At 44.3% G+C, this 23873-nt stretch overlaps 1 protein-coding gene across 1 annotated transcript in view; it reads right to left on the bottom strand.

The window, feature by feature from the left end:
* Window positions 1-23873, bottom strand: part of AKAP10 (A-kinase anchoring protein 10) — a 54395-nt gene that overhangs the window by 5311 nt on the left and 25211 nt on the right. The window contains exons 5-14 of the mRNA XM_040423332.1: window positions 22394-22492; window positions 20457-20541; window positions 18791-18914; window positions 17976-18112; window positions 16848-16992; window positions 16218-16394; window positions 4628-4737; window positions 1708-1790; window positions 1555-1607; window positions 322-417 (exon numbers count right to left, since the gene is read on the bottom strand). Of these exons, the coding sequence (XP_040279266.1) occupies window positions 322-417; window positions 1555-1607; window positions 1708-1790; window positions 4628-4737; window positions 16218-16394; window positions 16848-16992; window positions 17976-18112; window positions 18791-18914; window positions 20457-20541; window positions 22394-22492 (1109 nt within the window). The remainder of the gene's footprint in view (window positions 1-321; window positions 418-1554; window positions 1608-1707; window positions 1791-4627; window positions 4738-16217; window positions 16395-16847; window positions 16993-17975; window positions 18113-18790; window positions 18915-20456; window positions 20542-22393; window positions 22493-23873) is intronic.

Below are 23873 nucleotides of genomic sequence, written 5' to 3' on the forward strand. Positions count from 1 at the left end.
AGTATCCAGTGGTAGTGCAAGTACTCTGCCTATGAAGGAAGGGTAATGGTACAGACTGTACGGTATCCAGCACAAATGCAATTACTCCGCCTAAACAAGGAGGGCAGTGCCACAGGCAGCACAGCAACCGGTGCAAGTGCAATTACTGCGCCTATGGAAGGAGGGTAATGGTACAGGCTGTACGGTATCCAGTGTAAGTGCAATTACTGCGCCTATGAGCCCTAAACCACACCTGAAGTAAAGAACAACTGATCATAAAATATACGAATGACTCATGTCACAATTCATATAAGGGCACATGTGATAGTATAGCTCACTGACCTTAGTAGAGGTGTCTGGTGGAGGACTCCACTGTGCCTGCTGCATCACATCATTAACTATCATCTTTGCTATCTTCCAAGCCATTTCTTCTTGAGCCTACAATAGACAGGAGCTTGAGACACCAGCACAGTAATACACTGTAAACATGAAGACTGGCCACCGCATTAACCCAGAGCATGGAAAGGAAGTAAAATTAAAACATGGAGTGAGGACAATTCCACATCCACACCAACATTGAAGAGCACCTAGATGACCACATCGGTGGATGTCCAGGACAATGTTCAGTGTCCAGTAGCTGAGTAGTGGGTGCACTGGGCGCCACATCTATACTTTAATTACTGCACATGAATAAAATGCTTTTGTTGGCAGGAATACTTTTACACATGCAATTCTAAAAATCATAAAATATCAAAGTTATGTTACGCCCTATACCCATATGTTTTTAGGATTTAGAAAAATGGCCCATTACGACTGAGCCAGAAGCACAGCTCCATCCACTGTGTAGTGGCCGTGTCTTGTTACTGCATCTCAGCTCCCATTTTTCCTGAGGATACAGTAGGTCCTTAATACATGTACGGCCAAGTTCACATTTCAGTTATTTCCATCAGTTACTGTGAGCCAAAGTCAGATGTGGGTCATAAACACAGAAGTGAAGCAAATCTTTCCAGTATAGCTCATCTCTGAGTAGCTTCACTACTGGTTTTGGCTCACAATAACTGATGGAAATCACTAAAGTGTGAACTCGCCCTAACCTGGGAAACCCCTTTAAACAGAAATGATTTTGTAGGTCGTTATCTCCTACTCAACCGCCAAGATGTAGTCTGCTGAAAATTGGTTAAAGGGGTTCTGCAGTTTGTTTAAACTGATGATCTATCCTCTGCCTGTTTGAGAAGGCAGCAGCGGCGCGGCCTTCTCACTGTTTACCGCTGGCCCAGTGACGTTGACTAGTATCAACTGGCCTGGGCGCGGCTAAGCTCTGTTCACTTGAATGGAGCTTACCTGTGCCCAGGCCAGTTGATACAAGTCGTGACGTCACTGGGCCGGCGGTAAACAGTGGGAAGACCACAGTACAGCTGGAGCGCCGCTGCCTTCTCAAACAGCTGATTGGCGGGGGTCCCGGGTGTCGGACCCCCGCCGATCAGAGGATAGATCATCAGTTTAAACAAACTGCAGAACCCCTTCAATGTAAATCCTGTGGAGTGGAGCATTATCATTATGTATGGAGATTTTTACCTCATCTGTGTTACCCTGGACCCATTTCTTCATCGCTTGGGAGAACATCGACCCTAATTGCAAATAACAACAATGAATTTACATGTGATGGAATCCAGAAACCTGCAGAACAACAACTGCATACATTTCTTCACATCTGAAGAAGACATTCACCTTTGGATTTCTTCACATCCGGCTCGGGCTCCGACTCTCTGATAAACTGACCTAGATCACTCACTGTCCCAAAAGACATTTTCCTGTCAGTAAAGTAATGAAATAAATGTTAAAACGTATAGATATGACTGAATGCAAGGGGCATAATACAGTGGTAAAGAGAATCTCTTGGGAGTCACTGAGAATGTCTCCGACATTGTATATGCATAAGGGCTCATGCACACGACTTGCGGATCAGCAGAACACAGATACCGGCCGTGTGCATTACGTATTTTGCGGAACGGAAGGGCCGGCCCGTAATGCGGACAATAATAGGACATGCTCTATATTTTGTGGAAAGGCCATGCAGACATACGGACGCAGAACGCACACAGTCATTTCCGTTTATTGTGGGCCCATTCTAGTACATAGTTCCGCCTATGGGCCGCAAAAAACAAACAAAAAAAACTAGTGCACGAGCCCTAAACTGGTTTCAATGAATGACAAAGGGTTCACATGACGATCTGCTGCGACGTATATTTCTTGTGGAATTAAAGGTGATACCAGAATGAAATCAATTATTGAAGGACAATGACAATGAATTTCACGTTCTAAAATATTCTGGGCTTCAATGCATCACCACGTACTGTACGTCGGAGGATCCAAACTTCAATGTTTGCACTCACAGGAGGTAAACACTGAAAACGTTGGAGTGTATTAGAAAGAGGACATCCTCTCACTATACAATTAAACTTTACTGACAAAAAAAAAAAAAGGGGGAAAACCTCTTTAAAAAAGGTTCCAAAAGATTGTAACAATTATGCAGCAGAATAGCTGCCACAAAGGATTTGACTATCTGCAATGGTCAGAGACAGAAAGGAGCTGTCACCTCTCCTGATCTGTCTGTTTTAGTAAGTACTTGCATTTTCCCATGAGCTAGCTACTGTGCACCATCAGTTCTGATCTCTCTATGCTGTGCTATTCCTCCGTTATTCCTACTAGAAGTCTACAAATGAATTGCCAGGAGTCTGCAAAAGGTCCACCTGGGTGTTACCAGTTGGGGGCGTGTCCCTGCACAGTCTGACACGGTCCAATCAGTGCTGCCTGTGTTAAGACTGTGCAGACATACCCCAACACACAGACGTAACACCTAGTTGCAGACCTATTAAGTCATTTAGGCCTCTATTACACAACCACATTTTCAGACCCGTATAATAACGCCCCGCCTAGCCGACAAAAACTACCCGTTTGTGGCCCAACTGTGTCTTTCATTCTGATGAAATGAATGATGCTTGTTTATCAGCAACACATTGCCCGATGTAGTCAGAGATGAGCCGTCGATAACCACTATGAGAGAATGAGGGGATAAGGATGAGGTCTATTGTCAATCGCCACTCACCCTGCCTGAATATTGGGCAGGGTGATCTATCCCCTAGTCTGAGGTTACTGGTCGAAAAACCTGAGGCTGGCATTGTCTGGTTTCGCTTTATCAAACGTCTCAGCCTGGCATGAACAGGAAGAGTTGTTCCATATTATACACGTGAACAACAATTTGGGTGGCGCACTGGATCCACACATTGACCCGGACGTACACTTTCTCTACACCTGCACCAGATTTATCCCAGGGGCTCAGGCTGGATGATTATTATGGTGCAGGGGGAGACACTTTTGGCTGATTTACTATGAGACTATTTTTTTAATTTTTTTATTGAAAACATTAAGCCTACTCATTTTGCTTTGAAGCCCCCCCCCCTCCCACTTTTTCCTAAGCCCCACCTCTCGTACAGCAGGTCAGAAAAATAGTGTCGAAAACCCTAGATGCGCCAAATTGTGTCAATTTGCGCCACTTTTTTTTTTGTGAAACATTAGAAAATATGGGCCAATGATCACTGCAAAGGAACCTCAAGCTTCAGGCCTAAAACGTCTTTCGCACTGCTCTTTATTTTACTGCCTGCATCGGTGACGTTCCGTGTACTGCTAGCAGGTGACCTGCGTCCATGGAAAGTCACCACTGAGGCCAGGAAGAAGGCGTCAGCGTCAGGGACGACCGTACTGCAGCGCATGGAAGAAGCATGGGAGAAAAGGGGTATCTATTCATATCATTTATAGGGGCTGCCAGATTTTATTTATCTTAAGCAACTCCATTAAATGTTTTTTTTTTTCTTTAATAAATTACTGTCCATGCAATACTTGTAAGGCTACTTTCACACTTGCGTTCAGAGCGGGTCCGTCTAAAGTCTGCACAGACGGATCCGCTCCTATAATGCAGGCGTTTGGATCCGTTCAGAACGGATCCGTCTGCATTATAGTTTGAAAAGAATTCTAAGTGTGAAAGTAGTTCAGACGGATCCGTCCAGACTTTACATTGAAAGTCAATGGGGGACGGATCAGTTTGAAAATTGAGCCATATTGTGTCAACTTCAAACGGATCCGTCCCCATTGACTTACAAGTCTGGATGGATCCGTTTGCCTCCGCACGGCCAGGCGGACACCCGAACGCTGCAAGCAGCGTTCAGGGGTCCGCTTGCTGAGCGGAGCGGAGGCTGAACGCTGCCAGACTGATGCATTCTGAGCGGATCCGCCTCCACTCAGAATGCATTGGGGCAGTACGGATGCGTTCGGGGCCGCTTGTGAGAACCTTCAAACGGAGCTCACAAGCGGAGCCCCGAACGCTAGTGTGAAAGTAGCTCTAAGGCCCAAGTCTGTCAGCGCTCACAGAGGAGACAGCAGGTAGTCTGGAGCATGGCTGAGCAGGAAAAAACTGAGAAGAGAGGCCGTAGATCCAGTATTATTAGGGTGGACAATGGTGCCGGAGCACAAAGGCTAGACCAGTAATACGCCATAACCTCATGAAATGAGAATACTCCTTTAATGGACAGAAGAAAAAAAACTCCTGTGCTTGCATTAAACTGATGTCTGCTCCAACACACAGTGTTATTACCCAGCATATGTTCGTTGATAGAGCGACTCAGGATCCAGGCTTGCAGCATCAACAATTATTGCTTCATCAAAGTTTTTCAGAATTTTTACATTGCTCTTTTTGACGTTAGTCTGAAAGATAGAGATCATGTACATTAGATTTACAGTACTAAAAGGTCAAGGTCTATAAAGCGGAAATCCAGCAAACAGCCACACGCTTTAGGCGATCACATTTCGTAAAATCCTTGATCTTGGACTGTCACCGATTTCCAATATAAAAGGACTCTATACAGAGCTGAACCTTTTTGGGACTATTTCGGAGACTTTGCTTAGAATATTTTAAATTTTCAGTAAACTACGAAGCATTTTAATAGAGGATTTAGATTTGTATTAGAATTCCAGTGATGGATATCTGAGCAGTGCTAAAAAGGATTAACCCATTAACAATTTTGCCCAGCTCAGCTCGGGCTTTAAAGGGGTTGTCCGGGTTCAGAGCTGAACCCGGACAAACCTCCATTTTCACCCCGGCAGCCCCCTGACATGAGCATCGGAGCAGTTTATGCTCCGATGCTCTCCTTTGCCCTGCACTAAAACCGCGCAGGGAAAAGGCATTTTTTGGAGATCCGGTGACGTACCGGGGCTCTCCATGGGGCTGCCAGGAACCCCGATGACGTCACCGGCACTGATGGGCGGGATTTAGCGCTGCCCTAGCCAGTAAAACGGCTAGGGCAGAGCTAAAGCCCGCCCATCAGAGCCGAGCAGAATAGATCCGTCCTGGTTTCCATTATGCAGGTGTCCAGTCCTGCATAATAAAAATGGGGCGGATCCGTTCTGCTGCCCATAGACTTGTATTATGACGGAATGCAAAACGGAAGCCTTTAAAAAGGCTTTCCATCATAATAGAAGTCTATGGGAATCATAACGGATCCGTCCCGTTTCAGTTATGCAGAAAGGACAAAAAATTGTTTTCCGTCTTGCATAAAAGGGAAACAAACGGATCCGTTATGATTCCCATAGATTTCTAATATGACGGATCAAAATAGAATGCCTCTTAAAGGCTTCCGTTTTGACTTCCGTCCTATGGATTCCGTTACTTTCCGTTATAACCATGTTATAACGGAATACATAACGCAGATGTGAACCCTCCCTAAACAGGCTACCAAAGAGAGTAAAGGTTATAATCAACCAAACAGGTGTAAAGTGACCGCAGGGTCCAATGATGGGGGAAAAGCAAGAAAAATTTCCTTTCCTAGCAACATGAGGATTAACCAAAACAGCAGAAAGAAGGGACATCCAGAAGGGGGAGAAATCATACAGCATTGGCCTTGAGTAATGGGTCACCACGTATAGTGGTGTTGAAGATCCTTGGCCTCATAGATTCGCTGAACAGTGTGTGCTAGTAAGCTGCTGATGACTCTTCTGACTGAATACAGGGAGTGCAGAATTATTAGGCAAGTTGTATTTTCGAGGATTAATTTTATTATTGAACAACAACCATGTTCTCAATGAACCCAAAAAACTCATTAATATCAAAGCTGAATATTTTTGGAAGTAGTTTTTAGTTTGTTTTTAGTTTTAGCTATTTTAGGGGGATATCTGTGTGTGCAGGTGACTATTACTGTGCATAATTATTAGGCAACTTAACAAAAAACAAATATATACCCATTTCAATTATTTATTTTTACCAGTGAAACCAATATAACATCTCAACATTCACAAATATACATTTCTGACATTCAAAAACAAAACAAAAACAAATCAGTGACCAATATAGCCACCTTTCTTTGCAAGGACACTCAAAAGCCTGCCATCCATGGATTCTGTCAATGTTTTGATCTGTTCACCATCAACATTGCGTGCAGCAGCAACCACAGCCTCCCAGACACTGTTCAGAGAGGTGTACTGTTTTCCCTCCTTGTAAATCTCACATTTGATGATGGACCACAGGTTCTCAATGGTTTTCAGATCAGGTGAACAAGGAGGCCATGTCATTAGATTTTCTTCTTTTATACCCTTTCTTGCCAGCCACGCTGTGGAGTACTTGGACGCGTGTGATGGAGCATTGTCCTGCATGAAAATAATGTTTTTCTTGAAGGATGCAGACTTCTTCCTGTACCACTGCTTGAAGAAGGTGTCTTCCAGAAACTGGCAGTAGGACTGGGAGTTGAGCTTGACTCCATCCTCAACCCGAAAAGGCCCCACAAGCTCATCTTTGATGATACCAGCCCAAACCAGTACTCCACCTCCACCTTGCTGGCGTCTGAGTCGGACTGGAGTTCTCTGCCCTTTACCAATCCAGCCACGGGCCCATCCATCTGGCCCATCAAGACTCACTCTCATTTCATCAGTCCATAAAACCTTAGAAAAATCAGTCTTGAGATATTTCTTGGCCCAGTCTTGACGTTTCAGCTTGTGTGTCTTGTTCAGTGGTGGTCGTCTTTCAGCCTTTCTTACCTTGGCCATGTCTCTGAGTATTGCACACCTTGTGCTTTTGGGCACTCCAGTGAGGTTGCAGCTCTGAAATATGGCCAAACTGGTGGCAAGTGGCATCTTGGCAGCTGCACGCTTGACTTTTCTCAGTTCATGGGCAGTTATTTTGCGCCTTGGTTTTTCCACACGCTTCTTGCGACCCTGTTGACTATTTTGAATGAAACGCTTGATTGTTCGATGATCACGCTTCAGAAGCTTTGCAATTTTAAGAGTGCTGCATCCCTCTGCAAGATATCTCACTATTTTTGACTTTTCTGAGCCTGTCAAGTCCTCCTTTTGACCCATTTTGCCAAAGGAAAGGAAGTTGCCTAATAATTATGCACACCTATATATAGGGTGTTGATGTCATTAGACCACACCCCTTCTCATTACAGAGATGCACATCACCTAATATGCTTAATTGGTAGTAGGCTTTCGAGCCTATACAGCTTGGAGTAAGACAACATGCATAAAGAGGATGATGTGGTCAAAATACTCATTTGCCTAATAATACTGCACGCAGTGTAGTGCTGGGTGCTCTAAAAACATGAACATTAAAAAGAGAGGCATGATGCCTTTTCTAATATCGCAGGTCCGCTGCCAGGGGGTAACATTTGATTCTGCCATGTCCTTTAACCACCTCAGCCCCCAGTGCTTAAACACCCTGAAAGACCAGGCCACTTTTTACACTTCTGACCTACACTACTTTCACCGTTTATTGCTCGGTCATGCAACTTACCACCCAAATGAATTTTACCTCCTTTTCTTCTCACTAATAGAGCTTTCATTTGGTGGTATTTCATTGCTGCTGACATTTTTACTTTTTTTGTTATTAATCGAAATCTAACGATTTTTTTGCAAAAAAATGACATTTTTCACTTTCAGTTGTAAAATTTTGCAAAAAAAACGACATCCATATAGAAATTTTGCTCTAAATGTATAGTTCTACATGTCTTTGATAAAAAAAAAAATGTTTGGGTAAAAAAAAAAATGGTTTGGGTAAAAGTTATAGCGTTTACAAACTATGGTACAAAAATGTGAATTTCCGCTTTTTGAAGCAGCTCTGACTTTCTGAGCACCTGTCATGTTTCCTGAGGTTCTACAATGGCCAGACAGTACAAACACCCCACAAATGACCCCATTTCGGAAAGTAGACACCCTAAGGTATTCGCTGATGGGCATAGTGAGTTCATAGAACTTTTTATTTTTTGTCACAAGTTAGCGGAAAATGATGATTTTTTTTTTTTTTTTTTTTTTTCTTACAAAGTCTCATATTCCACTAACTTGTGACAAAAAATAAAAAGTTCTATGAACTCACTATGCCCATCAGCGAATACCTTGGGGTCTCTTCTTTCCAAAATGGGGTCACTTGTGGGGTAGTTATACTGCCCTGGCATTCTAGGGGCCCAAATGTGTGGTAAGGAGTTTGAAATCAAATTCTGTAAAAAATGACCTGTGAAATCCGAAAGGTGCTCTTTGTAATGTGGGCCCCTTTGCCCACCTAGGCTGCAAAAAAGTGTCACACATCTGGTATCGCCGTACTCAGGAGAAGGTGGGGAATGTGTTTTGGGGTGTCATTTTATATATACCCATGCTGGGTGAGAGAAATATCTTGGCAAAAGACAACTTTTCCCATTTTTTTATACAAAGTTGTCATTTGACCAAGATATTTATCTCACCCAGCATGGGTATATGTAAAAAGACACCCCAAAACACATTCCTCAACTTCTCCTGAGTACGGGGATACCAGATGTGTGACACTTTTTTGCAGCCTAGGTGGGCAAAGGGGCCCATATTCCAAAGAGCACCTTTCGGATTTCACTCCTCATTTTTTCCTGAATTTGATTTCAAACTCCTTACCACACATTTGGGCCCCTAGAATACCAGGGCAGTATAACTACCCCACAAGTGACCCCATTTTGGAAAGAAGACACCCCAAGGTATTCCGTGAGGGGCATGGCGAGTTCCTAGAATTTTTTATTTTTTGTCACAAGTTAGTGGAAAATGATGATTTTTTTTTTTTTTTTTTTTTTTTTTTTTTTCATACAAAGCCTCATATTCCACAAACTTGTGACAAAAAATAAAAACTTCCATGAACTCACTATGCCCATCAGCGAATACCTTGGGGTCTCTTCTTTCCAAAATGGGGTCACTTGTGGGGTAGTTATACTGCCCTGGCATTCTAGGGGCCCAAATGTGTGGTAAGTAGGTAAATGACCTGTGAAATCCGAAAGGTGCTCTTTGGAATGTGGGCCCCTTTGCCCACCTAGGCTGCAAAAAAGTGTCACACATCTGGTATCTCCGTACTCAGGAGAAGTTGAGGAATGTGTTTTGGGGTGTCTTTTTACATATACCCATGCTGGGTGAGATAAATATCTTGGTCAAATGCCAACTTTGTATAAAAAAATGGGAAAAGTTGTCTTTTGCCAAGATATTTCTCTCACCCAGCATGGGTATATGTAAAATGACACCCCAAAACACATTCCCCAACTTCTCCCGATTACGGAGATACCAGATGTGTGACACTTTTTTGCAGCCTAGGTGGGCAAAGGGGCCCATATTCAAAAGAGCACCTTTCGGATTTCACAGGTCATTTTTTACAGAATTTGATTTCAAACTCCTTACCACACATTTGGGCCCCTAGAATGCCAGGGCAGTATAACTACCCCACAAGTGACCCCATTTTTGAAAGAAGAGACCCCAAGGTATTCGCTGATGGGCATAGTGAGTTCATGGAACTTTTTATTTTTTGTCACAAGTTAGTGGAATATGAGACTTTGTATGAAAAAAAAAAAAAAAAAAAAAAAAAATCATCATTTTCCACTAACTTGTGACAAAAAATAAAAAATTCTAGGAACTCGCCATGCCCCTCACGGAATACCTTGGGGTGTCTTCTTTCCAAAATGGGGTCACTTGTGGGGTAGTTATACTGCCCTGGCATTTTCCAGGTGCCCTAATGTGTGGTAAGTAGGTAAATGACCTGTGAAATCCTAAAGGTGCTCTTTGGAATATGGGCCCCTTTGCCCACCTAGGCTGCAAAAAAGTGTCACACATGTGGTATCGCCGTATTCAGGAGAAGTTGGGGAATGTGTTTTGGGGTGTCATTTTACATATACCCATGCTGGGTGAGAGAAATATCTTGGCAAAAGACAACTTTTCCCATTTTTTTATACAAAGTTGGCATTTGACCAAGATATTTCTCTCACCCAGCATGGGTATATGTAAAATGACACCCCAAAACACATTCCCCAACTTCTCCTGAGTACGGCGATACCAGATGTGTGACACTTTTTTGCAGCCTAGATGCGCAAAGGTGCCCAAATTCCTTTTAGGAGGGCATTTTTAGACATTTGGATACCAGACTTCTTCTCACGCTTTGGGGCCCCTAGAATGCCAGGGCAGTATAAATACCCCACATGTGACCCCATTTTGGAAAGAAGACACCCCAAGGTATTCAATGAGGGGCATGGCGAGTTCATAGAAATTTTTTTTTTTTGGCACAAGTTAGCGGAAATTGATATTTTTAATTTTTTTCTCACAAAGTCTCCCTTTCCGCTAACTTGGGACAAAAATTTCAATCTTTCATGGACTCAATATGCCCCTCACGGAATACCTGGGGGTGTCTTCTTTCCGAAATGGGGTCACATGTGGGGTATTTATACTGCCCTGGCATTCTAGGGGCCCTAAAGCGTGAGAAGAAGTCTGGAATATAAATGTCTAAAAAATTTTACGCATTTGGATTCCGTGAGAGGTATGGTGAGTTCATGTGAGATTTTATTTTTTGACACAAGTTAGTGGAATATGAGACTTTGTAAGAAAAAAAAATATAAATTCCGCTAACTTGGGCCAAAAAAATATCTGAATGGAGCCTTACAGAGGGGTGATCAATGACAGGGGGGTTGATCAATGACAGGGGGGTGATCAGGGAGTCTATATGGGGTGATAACCACAGTCATTGATCACGCCCGTGTAAGGCTTCATTCAGACGTCCGGATGCGTTTTGCGGATCCGATCCATCTATCAGTGCATCCGTAAAAATCATGCGGACATCTGAATGGAGCTTTACAGGGGGGTAATCAATGACAGGGGGGTAATCAATGACAGGGGGGTAATCAATGACAGGGGGGTGATCAGGGAGTCTATATGGGGTGATCACCACAGTCATTGATCACGCTCCTGTAAGGCTTCATTCAGACGTCCGGATGCGTTTTGCGGATCCGATCCATCTATCAGTGCATCCGTAAAAATCATGCGGACGTCTGAATGGAGCTTTACAGGGGGGTAATCAATGACAGGGGGGTAATCAATGACAGGGGGGTGATCAGGGAGTCTATATGGGGTGATCACCACAGTCATTGATCATGCCCCTGTAAGGCTTCATTCAGACGTCCGGATGCGTTTTGCGGATCCGATCCATCTATCAGTGCATCCGTAAAAATCATGCGGACATCTGAATGGAGCTTTACAGGGGGGTAATCAATGACAGGGGGGTGATCACCACAGTCATTGATCATGCCCCTGTAAGGCTTCATTCAGACGACCGGATGCGTTTTGCGGATCCGATCCATGTATCAGTGCATCCGTAAAAATCATGCGGACATCTGAATGGAGCTTTACAGGGGGGTGATCAGGGAGTCTATATGGGGTGATCACCACAGTCATTGATCATGCCCCTGTAAGGCTTCATTCAGACGTCCGGATGCGTTTTGCGGATCCGATCCATCTATCAGTGGATCCGTAAAAATCATGCGGACGTCTGAATGGAGCTTTACAGGGGGTTGATCAATGACAGGGGGGTAATCAATGACAGGGGGGTGATCAGGGAGTCTATATGGGGTGATCAGGGGTGATTAGGGGCTAATAAGGGGTTAATAAGTGACGGGGGGGGGGGTGTAGTGTAGTGTAGTGGTGCTTGGTGCTACTTTACTGAGCTACCTGTGTCCTCTGGTGGTCGATCCAAACAAAGGGGACCACCAGAGGACCAGGTAGCAGGTATATTAGACGCTGTTATCAAAACAGCGTCTAATATACCTGTTAGGGGTTAAAAAAATCACATCTCCAGCCTGCCAGCGAACGATCGCCGCTGGCAGGCTGGAGATCAACTCTCTTACCTTCCGTGCCTGTGTGCGCGCGTTCACAGGAAGTCTCGCGTCTCGCGAGATGACGCGTATATGCGTGACTGTGCGCAGGGCTGCCACCTCCGGAACGCGATCCTGCGTTAGGCGGTCCGGAGGTGGTTAAGACACAAATCCAAACCCTCACCTCCACCTGCCGCTTTCACCTCAAGAACATCTCTCGTACTCGCTCCTTCCCCGAGTCAACTAAGATTCAAGTGCATGCCCTCGTCATCTCCCGCCTGGACTACAGTAACATTCTCCTCTGTGGCCTCCATCTAGCACTCTCACTCTGCTCCAATCTATTCTCAACCCTGTTGCCTGGTTAATCCACCTCTCCCCTTGTTTCTCCTCTGCCTCTACCCTCTACTAGTCCCTTCAGTAGCTCCTTATTGCCCAGCAAATTCAGTTTAAAATACTAACAACTACATATAAGGCCGTCCACAACCTGTCCTCTCCTTACATCTCTGACCTGCTTTCCTGATACATCCCTCCAAGTAATCTCCGATCATCACAGGACCTAATTCTCTGTTCTCCTCTCATCTGTTCTACACACAACTGACTGATTTCTCACGTGCCTCTCCTCTACTCTGGAACTGCAAGTAGACACTACGGTCATTAGATTTAATAGTTTTTTATATGGGGGGATCTGAATGGCATAGAAAATAATGAACTGACCAATTTTTGTTTTTCTGGGAGGGGGGGGGGATTGAGTGGGGCACGTCACTTGCTTATCTACATCTCTCTAAAAGAGAGACTGTTCTATTAAAGGGGTTGTCCCACAAATATTCTACAGTTTTAAAATCAGCACCTGGATCTAAATACTTTTTTAACTGCATGTAATTAATAATGTAGCATAGCCACTGAGTTATTCAATAAAATGTATCTGTTTGGCGCCACCTGCTGTTTTTTTTTCTTTTTTCTGCTCACTGAGAAGGCCGCACATGCTCAGTTTCATCCTTCAACTGCCTCCTGAGCTGTAACAGAAAGGACACTTCCCTTGAGCTGTCAGCCTGATATAAGTCTAGAAAAACACAGAAATAAGATAATAATGCACTTAGTAAAGTAGATGCTTTTATCTTGGGAGTAGCATTCCTCTGCACTTTTGCCCTTCCTATCCAATAGAGCGCCTTGATTAGGTGGTACATATAGGTGTGCTGGCTCCTCCTCCCATTGGTTGCTTGATGCACATGGAGGTGACTAGGAGCAGCACACCATATGTGCGGCGTCTGCGCTCCTGAACATAGAAGCCCAACGGCTTAGGTAGGTTTAGCGTAGGACCCGCCTGACCTGGACCACCTTGGCGCTTGGTAGGCGGGCTTAGATGTGTTTTGATCAAAATATATTGACTAAGTGTCTCAGATATTATTATATCAGAGTGAGGACTTTGTCCATGTATAATGTTTGCATCTACTTTACTAAGTGCATTATTATCTTATTTCTGTGTTTTTCTTCAATAATATGGCCAGGGACATCCGCACATTTGTATCATATCGTGCAGGATGTTTTTATCTTAGTTTTTTCTGTGGAATTTTTTTGTCTGATATAAGTCTAGCAGAGCAATGAATGGGGAGATCTCTCATTCTGCTCCAATCTATTCTCAACCCTGTTGCCTGGTTAATCCACCTCTCCCCTTGTTTCTCCTCTGCCTCTACCCTCTACTAGTCCCTTCAGTAGCTCCTTATTGCCCAGCAAATTCAGTTTAAAATACTAACAACTACATATAAGGCCGTCCACAACCTGTCCCCTCCTTACATCTCTGACCTGCTTTCCTGATACTTCCCTCCAAGTAATCTCCGATCATCACAGGACCTAATTCTCTGTTCTCCTCTCATCTGTTCTACACACAACTGACTGATTTCTCACGTGCCTCTCCTCTACTCTGGAACTCACTATCCCAACACATCAGACTCTCCTCCAATATCCAAATCTGCATAAGTAACCTGAAAACCCACCTCTTCAGGAAAGCCTACCACCTGCCATAGACATGCTGCCACCACAAGAGCAGCCTTTACCCTCACCTACGGTGTTCTTCCCCCTTCCCTTGTAGATTGTAAGCTCTTGTGGTCCTCTCCTCCTCTGTACCAGTCTGTTAATAGTTCCTTGTTTACAGTATTTGTATTTAAATATTATGTATTTGTAAATGGTGCTCTCAAAGGGGGGGACCAAGGTGAACAAGGGAGGTGAAGGACACCGCGAGGAATGCGATAGACTCCAGATCCTGTAAGTTATCCAGAACCCAAAAGCAGAATCTCTGCAGCCCACAGTGGGGCAACTGCTATACTGCCAACTAAGGCCATCCATGAAAAAAATAAAATACACAGCTCACCATGAAGGGAATCAGGCAGAGAGAGTGTTAAAGGCGACCTGGGGAAGAAAACCTATAAAGGCAAACGAGCCCAAAAATAGGAACATTAGCTGAAGAAAAGGAGATATGATCTGGGGAAACCGCAGAACAAAACCAGCAGGGCAAATCAGAAAATTGCCATGACTGGCAAAGGAAAGCAGAAACGGATGGAGTAGGTGGTAGTTCAAAAAACTTCACTGCTGACGTAAAATGAAAAAGACTGATGCAAAGTTTAAGTTTTCCGGTATTGAGTTCCGTCATAGGGGCTCAATACCGGAAAAAACGCTTCAGTCAATGGGGACAAAACGTAACTGAACAGAACGGAATGCTCCAAAATGCATTCTGTTCCATTTAGTTGCGTTCCCAGACCAGAGAGCAAACCACAACATGTTGTATTTTGCTTTCAGTCCTGGGATGCGGATGCAAGACGGATCCGGCATTACCCCAATGCAAGTCAATGGGAACGGATCAGTTTTCTCTGCCACAATAGAAAATGGATCCGTCCCCCATTGACTTTCAATGGAGTTAATGACGGATCAGTCTTGGAATGTTAACGGCTGCAGATGGTTGTATTATCAGTAACTGAAGCGATTTTGCTGAACCCTGCCAGATCCAGCAAATACGCTAGTGTGAAAGTAGCCTAAGACGGCATTCCAATGGAACATGCCCTGGCGCGGCTTGACGGTCATGTCAGGGCTAATCCTGCTAAGAAAGGTAGTGACTAGAGAGATGGTTCCAGGAGGTGACGAACTCCACAAGCCCCACCTCCCACTGGCGACTCCAGGCGCTAGCTCTGCAAGCGGGGTCCTGACAGTGACAGCATGCGTACCTCAGTGTTGACCTGGGCCCTGAGGAGCAGAAAAGTCGCCAAAGCCCTTTCGGCCAGCACGCAGGCAATGAAATAGCAAGATGAGTGAGGAAATAATCAGGGAGGCAGGAGGGCAGTGCAAGTCCTGTCTCCCAGACAACACAAGGCCACAGACCAGGGGTGGAAGTATCCAGCTGAGCCAACAGTGATTCTACTTGCTGGTCCGAAAAACAGGGCAGACCGGCAGACACCAGACCGGTGGAGCATGCGGGCTGACAAGTATACTGTATGCAACGGTGCAGACTTGTTCTGGAGTAAAATTAAATGAAGATGTATTTAAACAACACACTCTAAAGTCAAATCATTGGACTGTTCTCTGTTAAAATCAACCACATTCTTCAAAAAAACTAGGCAGTTTTGTGCCCAGGCAGCGGGAAAGATGTACTGTATGACAACTACTGTGGCAGGCGTACTGGATGCCATACTGTTTGCAGTGAATATGACACTACCCCTCCTAAGGGTCCATTCACACGTCCATAGAGTATTGCAATTTGCGGATCCGCAATACACCCGGCTGGCACCCCCATAGAACTGCCTATTCTTGTCCGCAATTGCGGACAAGAATAGGACATGTTCTATTTTTTTGCGGAGCCGCGGCCCGAAATGGATCCGCATCCATTCCTGCCCTACTGAGAATTAATGGGCCCGCACCCGTTCCTGATATTGCGGAACTGATGTGGACCCATTTGCGGACGTGTGAATGGACCCTAAAAATGACAATGGTGATTTATTTTACTGCCATATAGGACATGTTGTATTTTTCTATGTTAGACCACAGTCCTAATAAGTCTATGCATGTAACATAGATCTTTACCTGAGAGGTGGATATGTCCGATGCCCCAGTACAGGGCTCATGGTTGGGAGTGCCTTGGTTTCCTTGACTTGGATTTCCAGCTCCAGTCCACGTATAGTCATCACCCTTCACTGAGTGAATCAGATCATTCAAGTACTTATAATACAGATTGCTAGAGAGGAAGCCAGGCAAGAAAACCTGAAACAATATTCAAAGAATCTTAATTAATGAAGTGAGTGGAATGTAAATAATTAACAAGCTATTCAGTATAAGACAACGCTGTACTGTCTAAGTTCATTGATGCGCAGAGGTGGCAGTATGAAAAAAAACTAAAAACTGCAGCATTACCCTCCAGAGTGAATATACCGTTCCACATGCTCGACATCTGGATACAGAAAGCACGTGGAAGACATTCTTGTGCATTCCGCACCCGTATGTCCGTTCCACAAAAGACAGAACATGTCCTATACTTGCCCGCACAATGCGGTTCACAGACCCATTGAAGTCAATCGGTCCATAAAAAAAAATGGACCGGCAGCACAGAGGGGATATCAAGACCTGCACAGAAAGCGCCCGTCTTCATAAATCTCCCCCACAGATGTTGCGCTCCAGTCAGTAAGAACAGTATACTTGTCTTTGTTATGACCTCACCTTCTCCATGGTGGTCCAAGCCTGACGTAATGGAGTGGTGAAGCAGTTTGGGAGTGGGCCTCCTTCCCGGCAAATGTTGGACTCTATTTCTAGCCGCACAGAGTCATCAAAGCCTAATGGGTGCGTTGCTTGTAGAGAAAAATACCTAAAACACAAGATCCAGATATGTCTGAGCTACACAATATTACATAGCTGTGTTCAGTCCTCAGTCAGCCACGACGTAAGCAAAGCTCAGAGAGAACAGCAACGTGTTCTGCTAAGATTAATCAGATTAGGAAATGTTGTGGTTTGGGGTCTGAACAGGTTAGCTAATCCTAGATCCTAATGACCGGGTTACATAGGACCCTTCTTACCTAATGGTTTCCTTTTGTTTGTGCTCAGTAAATGCTAGTCAACGCTGTAAGTCTGCTCCTTTTTTTAGAAAAAGTACAAAAATACTTAGGCCTTGATTTATCAAGGCTGGCGCTGGGGGAGAAGGCAGGCAATTTATGATGAGGCACAGGCCTCATCATAAATTACCTGCCTCCGTCAGCTCTCCGCGCGGTGGAACGAGCTGCCGTAGATTTCAGACATTTGCGCCAGTATTGGTTTTAAATAATAAGGAATCAGCCAGGGCAGATAGCCACGCCCCTTCTCGTAGACTTGGCGAGGGTGGTAGGTTGCAAATCCGGTGGACTGCGACTTTTCTACGCCAAAAAGAGGTGTAAGGGGAATGATATAATATTAATAGAACGTAGTGATTCTATGTTAAAAACTGCTCTAGCTAGACTCCTTCAGAGGAGGCTTTTGTATCCTTGACCTTACCTTCACAAACACCATAAAACAGGTCCGCAAATGAATAGAGATGCCATATATGCATGGCTATCTATTCCCGAAAATTCCACAGACCCAAACCCTATGAGACTACAGAGACTATAAAAACAATTGTTGATTCTCCCCCCCCCCCCCCACACACTATAAAGTTGACAGTGTTAATAGCTACACCCAAACAGCTGATAAGCAGGGTGTTGAACCCCCGACGATCAGCTAGTGATGGTCTGTTCTAAGGATAGGTCATCGCTTAGAAAAGGCTGGACAACCCCCTTAATTGAATGAGCTGTAGATTCCTGGGAGTGATCCACTGCTTACTTATCATAAAGGATCATTGCGTCGTTCTGCGCCTCCTGTCCATCGTACTGTCCATTCTTGACTGCAAGTTGAGACTGGAAATTGTCAGCAGCCAACCAGAATTGTAATATATTGACTGCATCTTCCTTCTCCATGTACTGTTAACAAGAAGTTGAAGAAAAAATATAATTTTAATATTTTATTCACGCATCAGTCCTAGTCAGCATAATAAAATATGGCCATAAATATGGATGTCACCAGAGCCTGCCGATTTCAGACCACCCATGTAACGTGCCCTGGCGGCAGATGTCAGAGAAAAGAAGGCTCCTCTTTAAGACAAGCCGCTGATGCCTGGGCCTGTGAATCAAGGGGATGGAGGAGTGGAAAGAGGAGCTCTGGCCTACCCCACCGTACACGGAAGACCCAATTTACCCATCACTAAAAAGTAAGGAATCTGGGAACGGCACAACGAAGACAAATATAGATTGGACCCTAGCAGGCATTATACCTGGTTCAATAGGGTTGCTCCTGATGACAGATGCTCTTTAATAAAAGGATAACACTTGTTTGTGGAAACGGTAGGATCCCTTTAATGATCATGCCCCAGATTATTATGATAATGTCTTTACAGCAAAACCTGTTGCCACTCCTTGTACGCGCCATTATCTTCCTCTTTTACAGAAGTATGAGGAACAGAAAAGTGAACCGTGCAATAATAATGATATCAAATCTAAAGACGTGAAGGGACAAAGCACTGAAGTCACAGACGTGGTACGACTGTATCTCACACGTAACCGGAGTCAGAATTGTAGATGTAACCATCGTTGTGCTCTTACCTCTGAGAAATAAAAGAGCGCAGACTCGCAGAACAAAATATCCGACAGGTACACCGTTCCACTGGTCAGCACCTCAATCTGGTATTTACAGAAATGTTGACTTCGTAAAAATTCTGAAAAGTGCCTGTAAGATGCAGACAAAAAAAATTCAGTATTGTTTCTAAAAGGTAAGGCAGAGCTGGGTTAGTTATCTGGTGCTGCCCATCATGTTACTAAAGTGAACCAGTCCTAACCACAGGCAGCATGAAACAGCAATAGGCGCCCTTGTCACACAGAACTAGGTGGCACCCTAGCTTTAGAAATAGCCAGTGTCCACCGGCCAGCTGCCCTCCCCTATAGCTACTCCTTGGGCATGGAGAAGCTAAATAGCCATGATGAATCCACTGACACCAGCCTAATCCAGAGATTCCCCTTAAAAGCGGTAAGGCTCACATAGTTTAGGCTACTTTCACACCTGCGTTAGGTGCGGATCCGTCTGGTATCTGCACAGATGGATCCGCACCTATAATGCAAACGCTTGTATCCGTTCAGAACGCATCAGTCTGCATTACCATGAACAAAAAACTAAATAAATAAATAAATAAATAAATAAATAATGCAAACTTACACTGAAAGTCAATGGGAGGCGGATCCGTTTTCAATTGCACCATATTGTGTCAGTGAAAACGGATCCGTCCCCATTGACTTACATTGTAAGTCAGGACAGATCCATTTGGCTCCGCAGCGTCAGGCGGACATCAAAATGCTGGTGTCAGCCTCCAGAGCGGAATGGAGGCAAACTGATGCATTCTGAACGGATCCTTATCCATTCAGAATGCATTGGGGCTAAACTGATCCGTTTTCGGCCGCTTGTGAGAGCCCTGAAACGGATCTGACAGGCGGACCCAGAAACGCCAGTGTGAAAGTAGCCTTAGCTGATGCATCTGAAGAACAGAAGAAAAAAACAAAAAAAAAACAGATCCATTATTTTGAGCATCAGTTATGATCTGTTTGTGTCACTTCCATCAGAGATCAGCTATTTTTGACAGGAGAAATAGTTCTGTATGCTGTACTTTTTTGCCCGTCAAAAATAACTGATCTTTGACGGAAGTGACACAAACTGATCATAACTGATGCTCAAAATAAACGGTGATGTGAACTCAGCCTAAACTGGAAACAGGCTCAAAGACTTCACTTCTCAGAGCACCCCGCACCCCCTGCTGCACGATAAAACATTGGGGCACAACTACCACAGTGTGCAGTGCAGAGATTGTGAGCACAGGGAAAGGACTTAACGTCTAAGGGTCCATTCACACGTCCGCAAAGTGGTTCCGCAATTTTGCGGACAGGTGCAGACCCATTTACTTTTAATGGGGCCGGAATGTGCTGTCCGCATCCGCACTTCCATTCCGCAAAAAAATAGAACATGTCCTATTCTTGTCCGCAATTGCGGACAAGAAAAGGCATTTTCTATGAGAGTGCCGGCGATGTGCGGTCCGCAAAATGCGGTGGATCCGCAAAACACATACGGACGTGTGAATGGACCCTTACAGTTGTTAAATTATTTTTCCACCAGACGCCAAGCATCTTTCCTGAGCTGGAGGATGAATCTAACCAGGGTCCAGCATGGTTTATTTTTAATTTTTTTCATCTTTATTTTAAATAAAAATAACCTTCAATAACTTACTCTTGTTCCATCGCATTAAAAACTATGGACTGTGCCGTAACAAAGCAGTTGGGGTCCACTTGGCCATCCTCGCCACAGATTTTTGCTGCAAATAATAACATGCAACCATTATGTAGTTCAAAAACATTAATGGGTTCCACAGAATTAGGTCATAAGGGTCCGATTGCTGAGGGAATGACGAAGACAGAGTACAGTACGCTCTGTCAGTCCCTTCGATTTTGAATGGAGCGGCAGTGCATAGGCTCAACTGCTTCTCCATTCTAGCTTCTCCTCATTGCGGTCATCCACTGAGAAGGAACAGGGGGGCAGTGGACATCTGTTCTGAGATCCCATGGACAGGTGATCAATGTTGATTCTGGAAAAACCCCTTCCAGACATTCGACATACATCATAATGGTTGAAAGGGAGTATGGTGCAAGCCAAGTCCTCTCCATAAGCGGTGGGTGCAGGCTGTGTTATACAGCTGACATCCATCTTTCTGTGACCGGGATCAGATATAACTACCAGTAAACATCAATATAAGGCTACTTTCACACTTGCGTTTTGCCTGATCCGGCAAGGATCAGCAAAAACTATTCCGTTTCCGATAACACAATCGTCTGCATCTGTTATGAACGGATCCGGTTGTATTATCTTTAAAATAGCCATAACGGATCCGAAATTAACTCCATTGAAAGTCAATGGGGGACGAATCCGTTTTATATTGTGTCCGAGAAAACTGATCTGGCACCACTGACTTGCATTGTTTGTCATGCCGAATCCGTTTTGCTCCGCATCCCACGACGGAAAGAAAGTTTGCTCTCCGGTATAGGAACGCAACCAAACGGAACAGAATGCATTTTGGAGAAGTGTTATTTATTCAGCAGTGAATGCTGTAAAGAAAAAAAAAGTCATATGTATCTCCAAATATAACTGCTAAAAACTACAGTTCACCCCACAAAAAGCAGGCCTTTATAAACTGTCAACAGAAGAAAAAAAAAAAGAAAAAAGTATGGTTTTAGAAAAACAAAAAGGTTAAAAAAAAATGTAAGTTGAAATGGAAAAAAAATTAAAAAATATTTTTTTTTAATTTGTAATCACAGTGACCTAAAGAATTAGTCATTTGTGTCATTTTTTTACCACATACTGAACACCATAAAAATAAGACCCTAAAAACAATTGTGTTTTTTCCCTAATACACCCCACAAATATCTTGCTTTTATACTTTACAATATAATTACTACATTAAAGGGTTTCTGTCATCAGAAAAACCGTTCTGTTATCTGGCTGACATTAGCGATGTGCTAATGTCAGCAGAACATAACTATGATTTTTAACTCCCTGCCTGCCGCCGTTCCCTCAAAATAAAGACTTTTATAACATGTTAATGAGCCTCTAGGTGTTCGTGGGGCGTTGCTGCAGCACCTAGAGGCTCCGTCTTCTCACCCTTTGGCACGCCCATGTCCAGTTGATTGACGTCCGAGTTCTCCTCAGTGTTGGTAAAATCCCGCGCCTGCGCCGTCCCGTTTAGTATTTGGCTCAGGCGCAGTGAGTGAAGGACGCTCTCCTGCTGCCGGCTTCACTCACTGTGCCGAATACTAAACGGGACGGCGCAGGCGCGGGATTTTACGGGCACAGAGGAAAACTAGGACGTCAATCAACTGGACATGAGCATGCCAAAGGGTGAGAGTAGACATAGCCTCTAGGTGGTGCAGCAACGCCCCAGTAACACCTAGAGGCTCATTAGCATATTATAAAAGTCTTTATTTTGAGGGAACGGCAGCAGGCAAGGAGTTAAAAATCATACAGTTATGTTCTGCTGACATTAGCACATCGCTAGTGTCAGCCAGATACATAACGGTTTTTCGGATGACAGAAACCCTTTAAAAAAAAATAATGGTTCCCGGAAAACATCTAGTTCATTATATATTATATATATATTCCTACAGACCACTCACCTACAATATCGCTCCTGATTTCCTCACTGATGGGGATGGGTTTAGCAGCATCCGGAGAAATGTATTTGGTGAATGTGTTCACAGCATCCCGTTCTATACCTGCAAAAAAAAATCTAAGGCATCAAACCTCAGTAGAATAGACTGAGCCTTGTATGTGCAGGAAGTGGGGAGATCGGCAGCTTTCCCAGCATGCCTCACAGATGCTTTAGCAAAATGTCTCTGAGCTGTACCAGAAGACTAAACACCAAAAAAAGGTTAGGACAATGTAGTATCTGTTGGGCTAATAACATGGAGATCTCGTTATATCTGAGCTAGGCTGTCAGGTTCTTCATTGACCGATGGAGCCTTTTGATCCACATACAGTATTTGCACATATACTTGAAAGGGGGCATCTCATGAGGACAACCAATTTCCAAATCCCTTATTGGAGAAGGGGGGGGGGGGGTGGCAGACACCAGGAGACCTGTTCAACAACAGCATCTCTTCCTCCAGCAGATGGAGCCCCTCTATTGTACCGTATAGTGACCCATTCATTTAAATGGAGGCCATGTAATACTACAAGCAGGCGGTGTGTATGGGAAGCTGCGGATTCTCTCAGCGGTAACAACTGATTTCTGCAGGTTAGTGAAGACGAGCCAGCAACTATGAAAAGGCATTGTCTTAAAGAGACTGCCCCCTTTAAGATCTCCAGAGTAAGTGAAGAAAACACTGACACCTTGAAGACTTGTGAGTCCCTGAGCAAAAAACAGACATCGACTATAAATAACCTTGAGATGTAACCCAACCAGAAAACCTCAAGATGCGAGGAGGCCTGATCTTGTCCTCTAGAATCCCTGACAAAGAGAAAGAACTGAAAATCTACTATAAATGTCTCCTTCATTACCAAAGGTTACGAAAAGAAAAAAGGAGATTAAACTCCTCCATAGAGGTATGAATCAGGGGGAATTCACAGATTTAGTGCAGAAATGTATGTGACTGTTCCATTCATTTGAATGGGGTTTGCAGGAGTTCCTCCACTTGCTGCCAAAAGAACCCCTCTGACGTGTACGGAACTGATTCTCAGTGGCAGAACGTTCTGTGTGAATATTCCCATAGATGATTGACAAGATTGGGGTCCACACAGTGCAGCAGTCTGCACACGGCCAAGCCACATCCAAGGGACCCGATGGCTAAACGATTTTCCAGCAAAATCTTGTGGCCACCCCAGGTGGGCATGTCTTGCTCACGAGCAGCCAGCTGCACCATGTGACCTCACCTTAAGGCAAAGGGTCCTTCACACCCAATATTTGAGCAGATTATCGCTAACGAGCATCAGTGGTAATCTGTCAGAGTTCGAGTGTCACGCTCTGGACTGTATTAGATGACACTGACATAATGCTGTCAGTGTTAGCTAATACATACCAGAACTGTAAGGGTTACATAGCATCATAAATCAATATAATGCTATGCAACCTTGACTGTGCAGGAAGGGTGCTGCGCT

This window comes from Bufo bufo, chromosome 3, assembly GCF_905171765.1.
Source record: "Bufo bufo chromosome 3, aBufBuf1.1, whole genome shotgun sequence".
Lineage (NCBI taxonomy): Eukaryota > Metazoa > Chordata > Amphibia > Anura > Bufonidae > Bufo > Bufo bufo.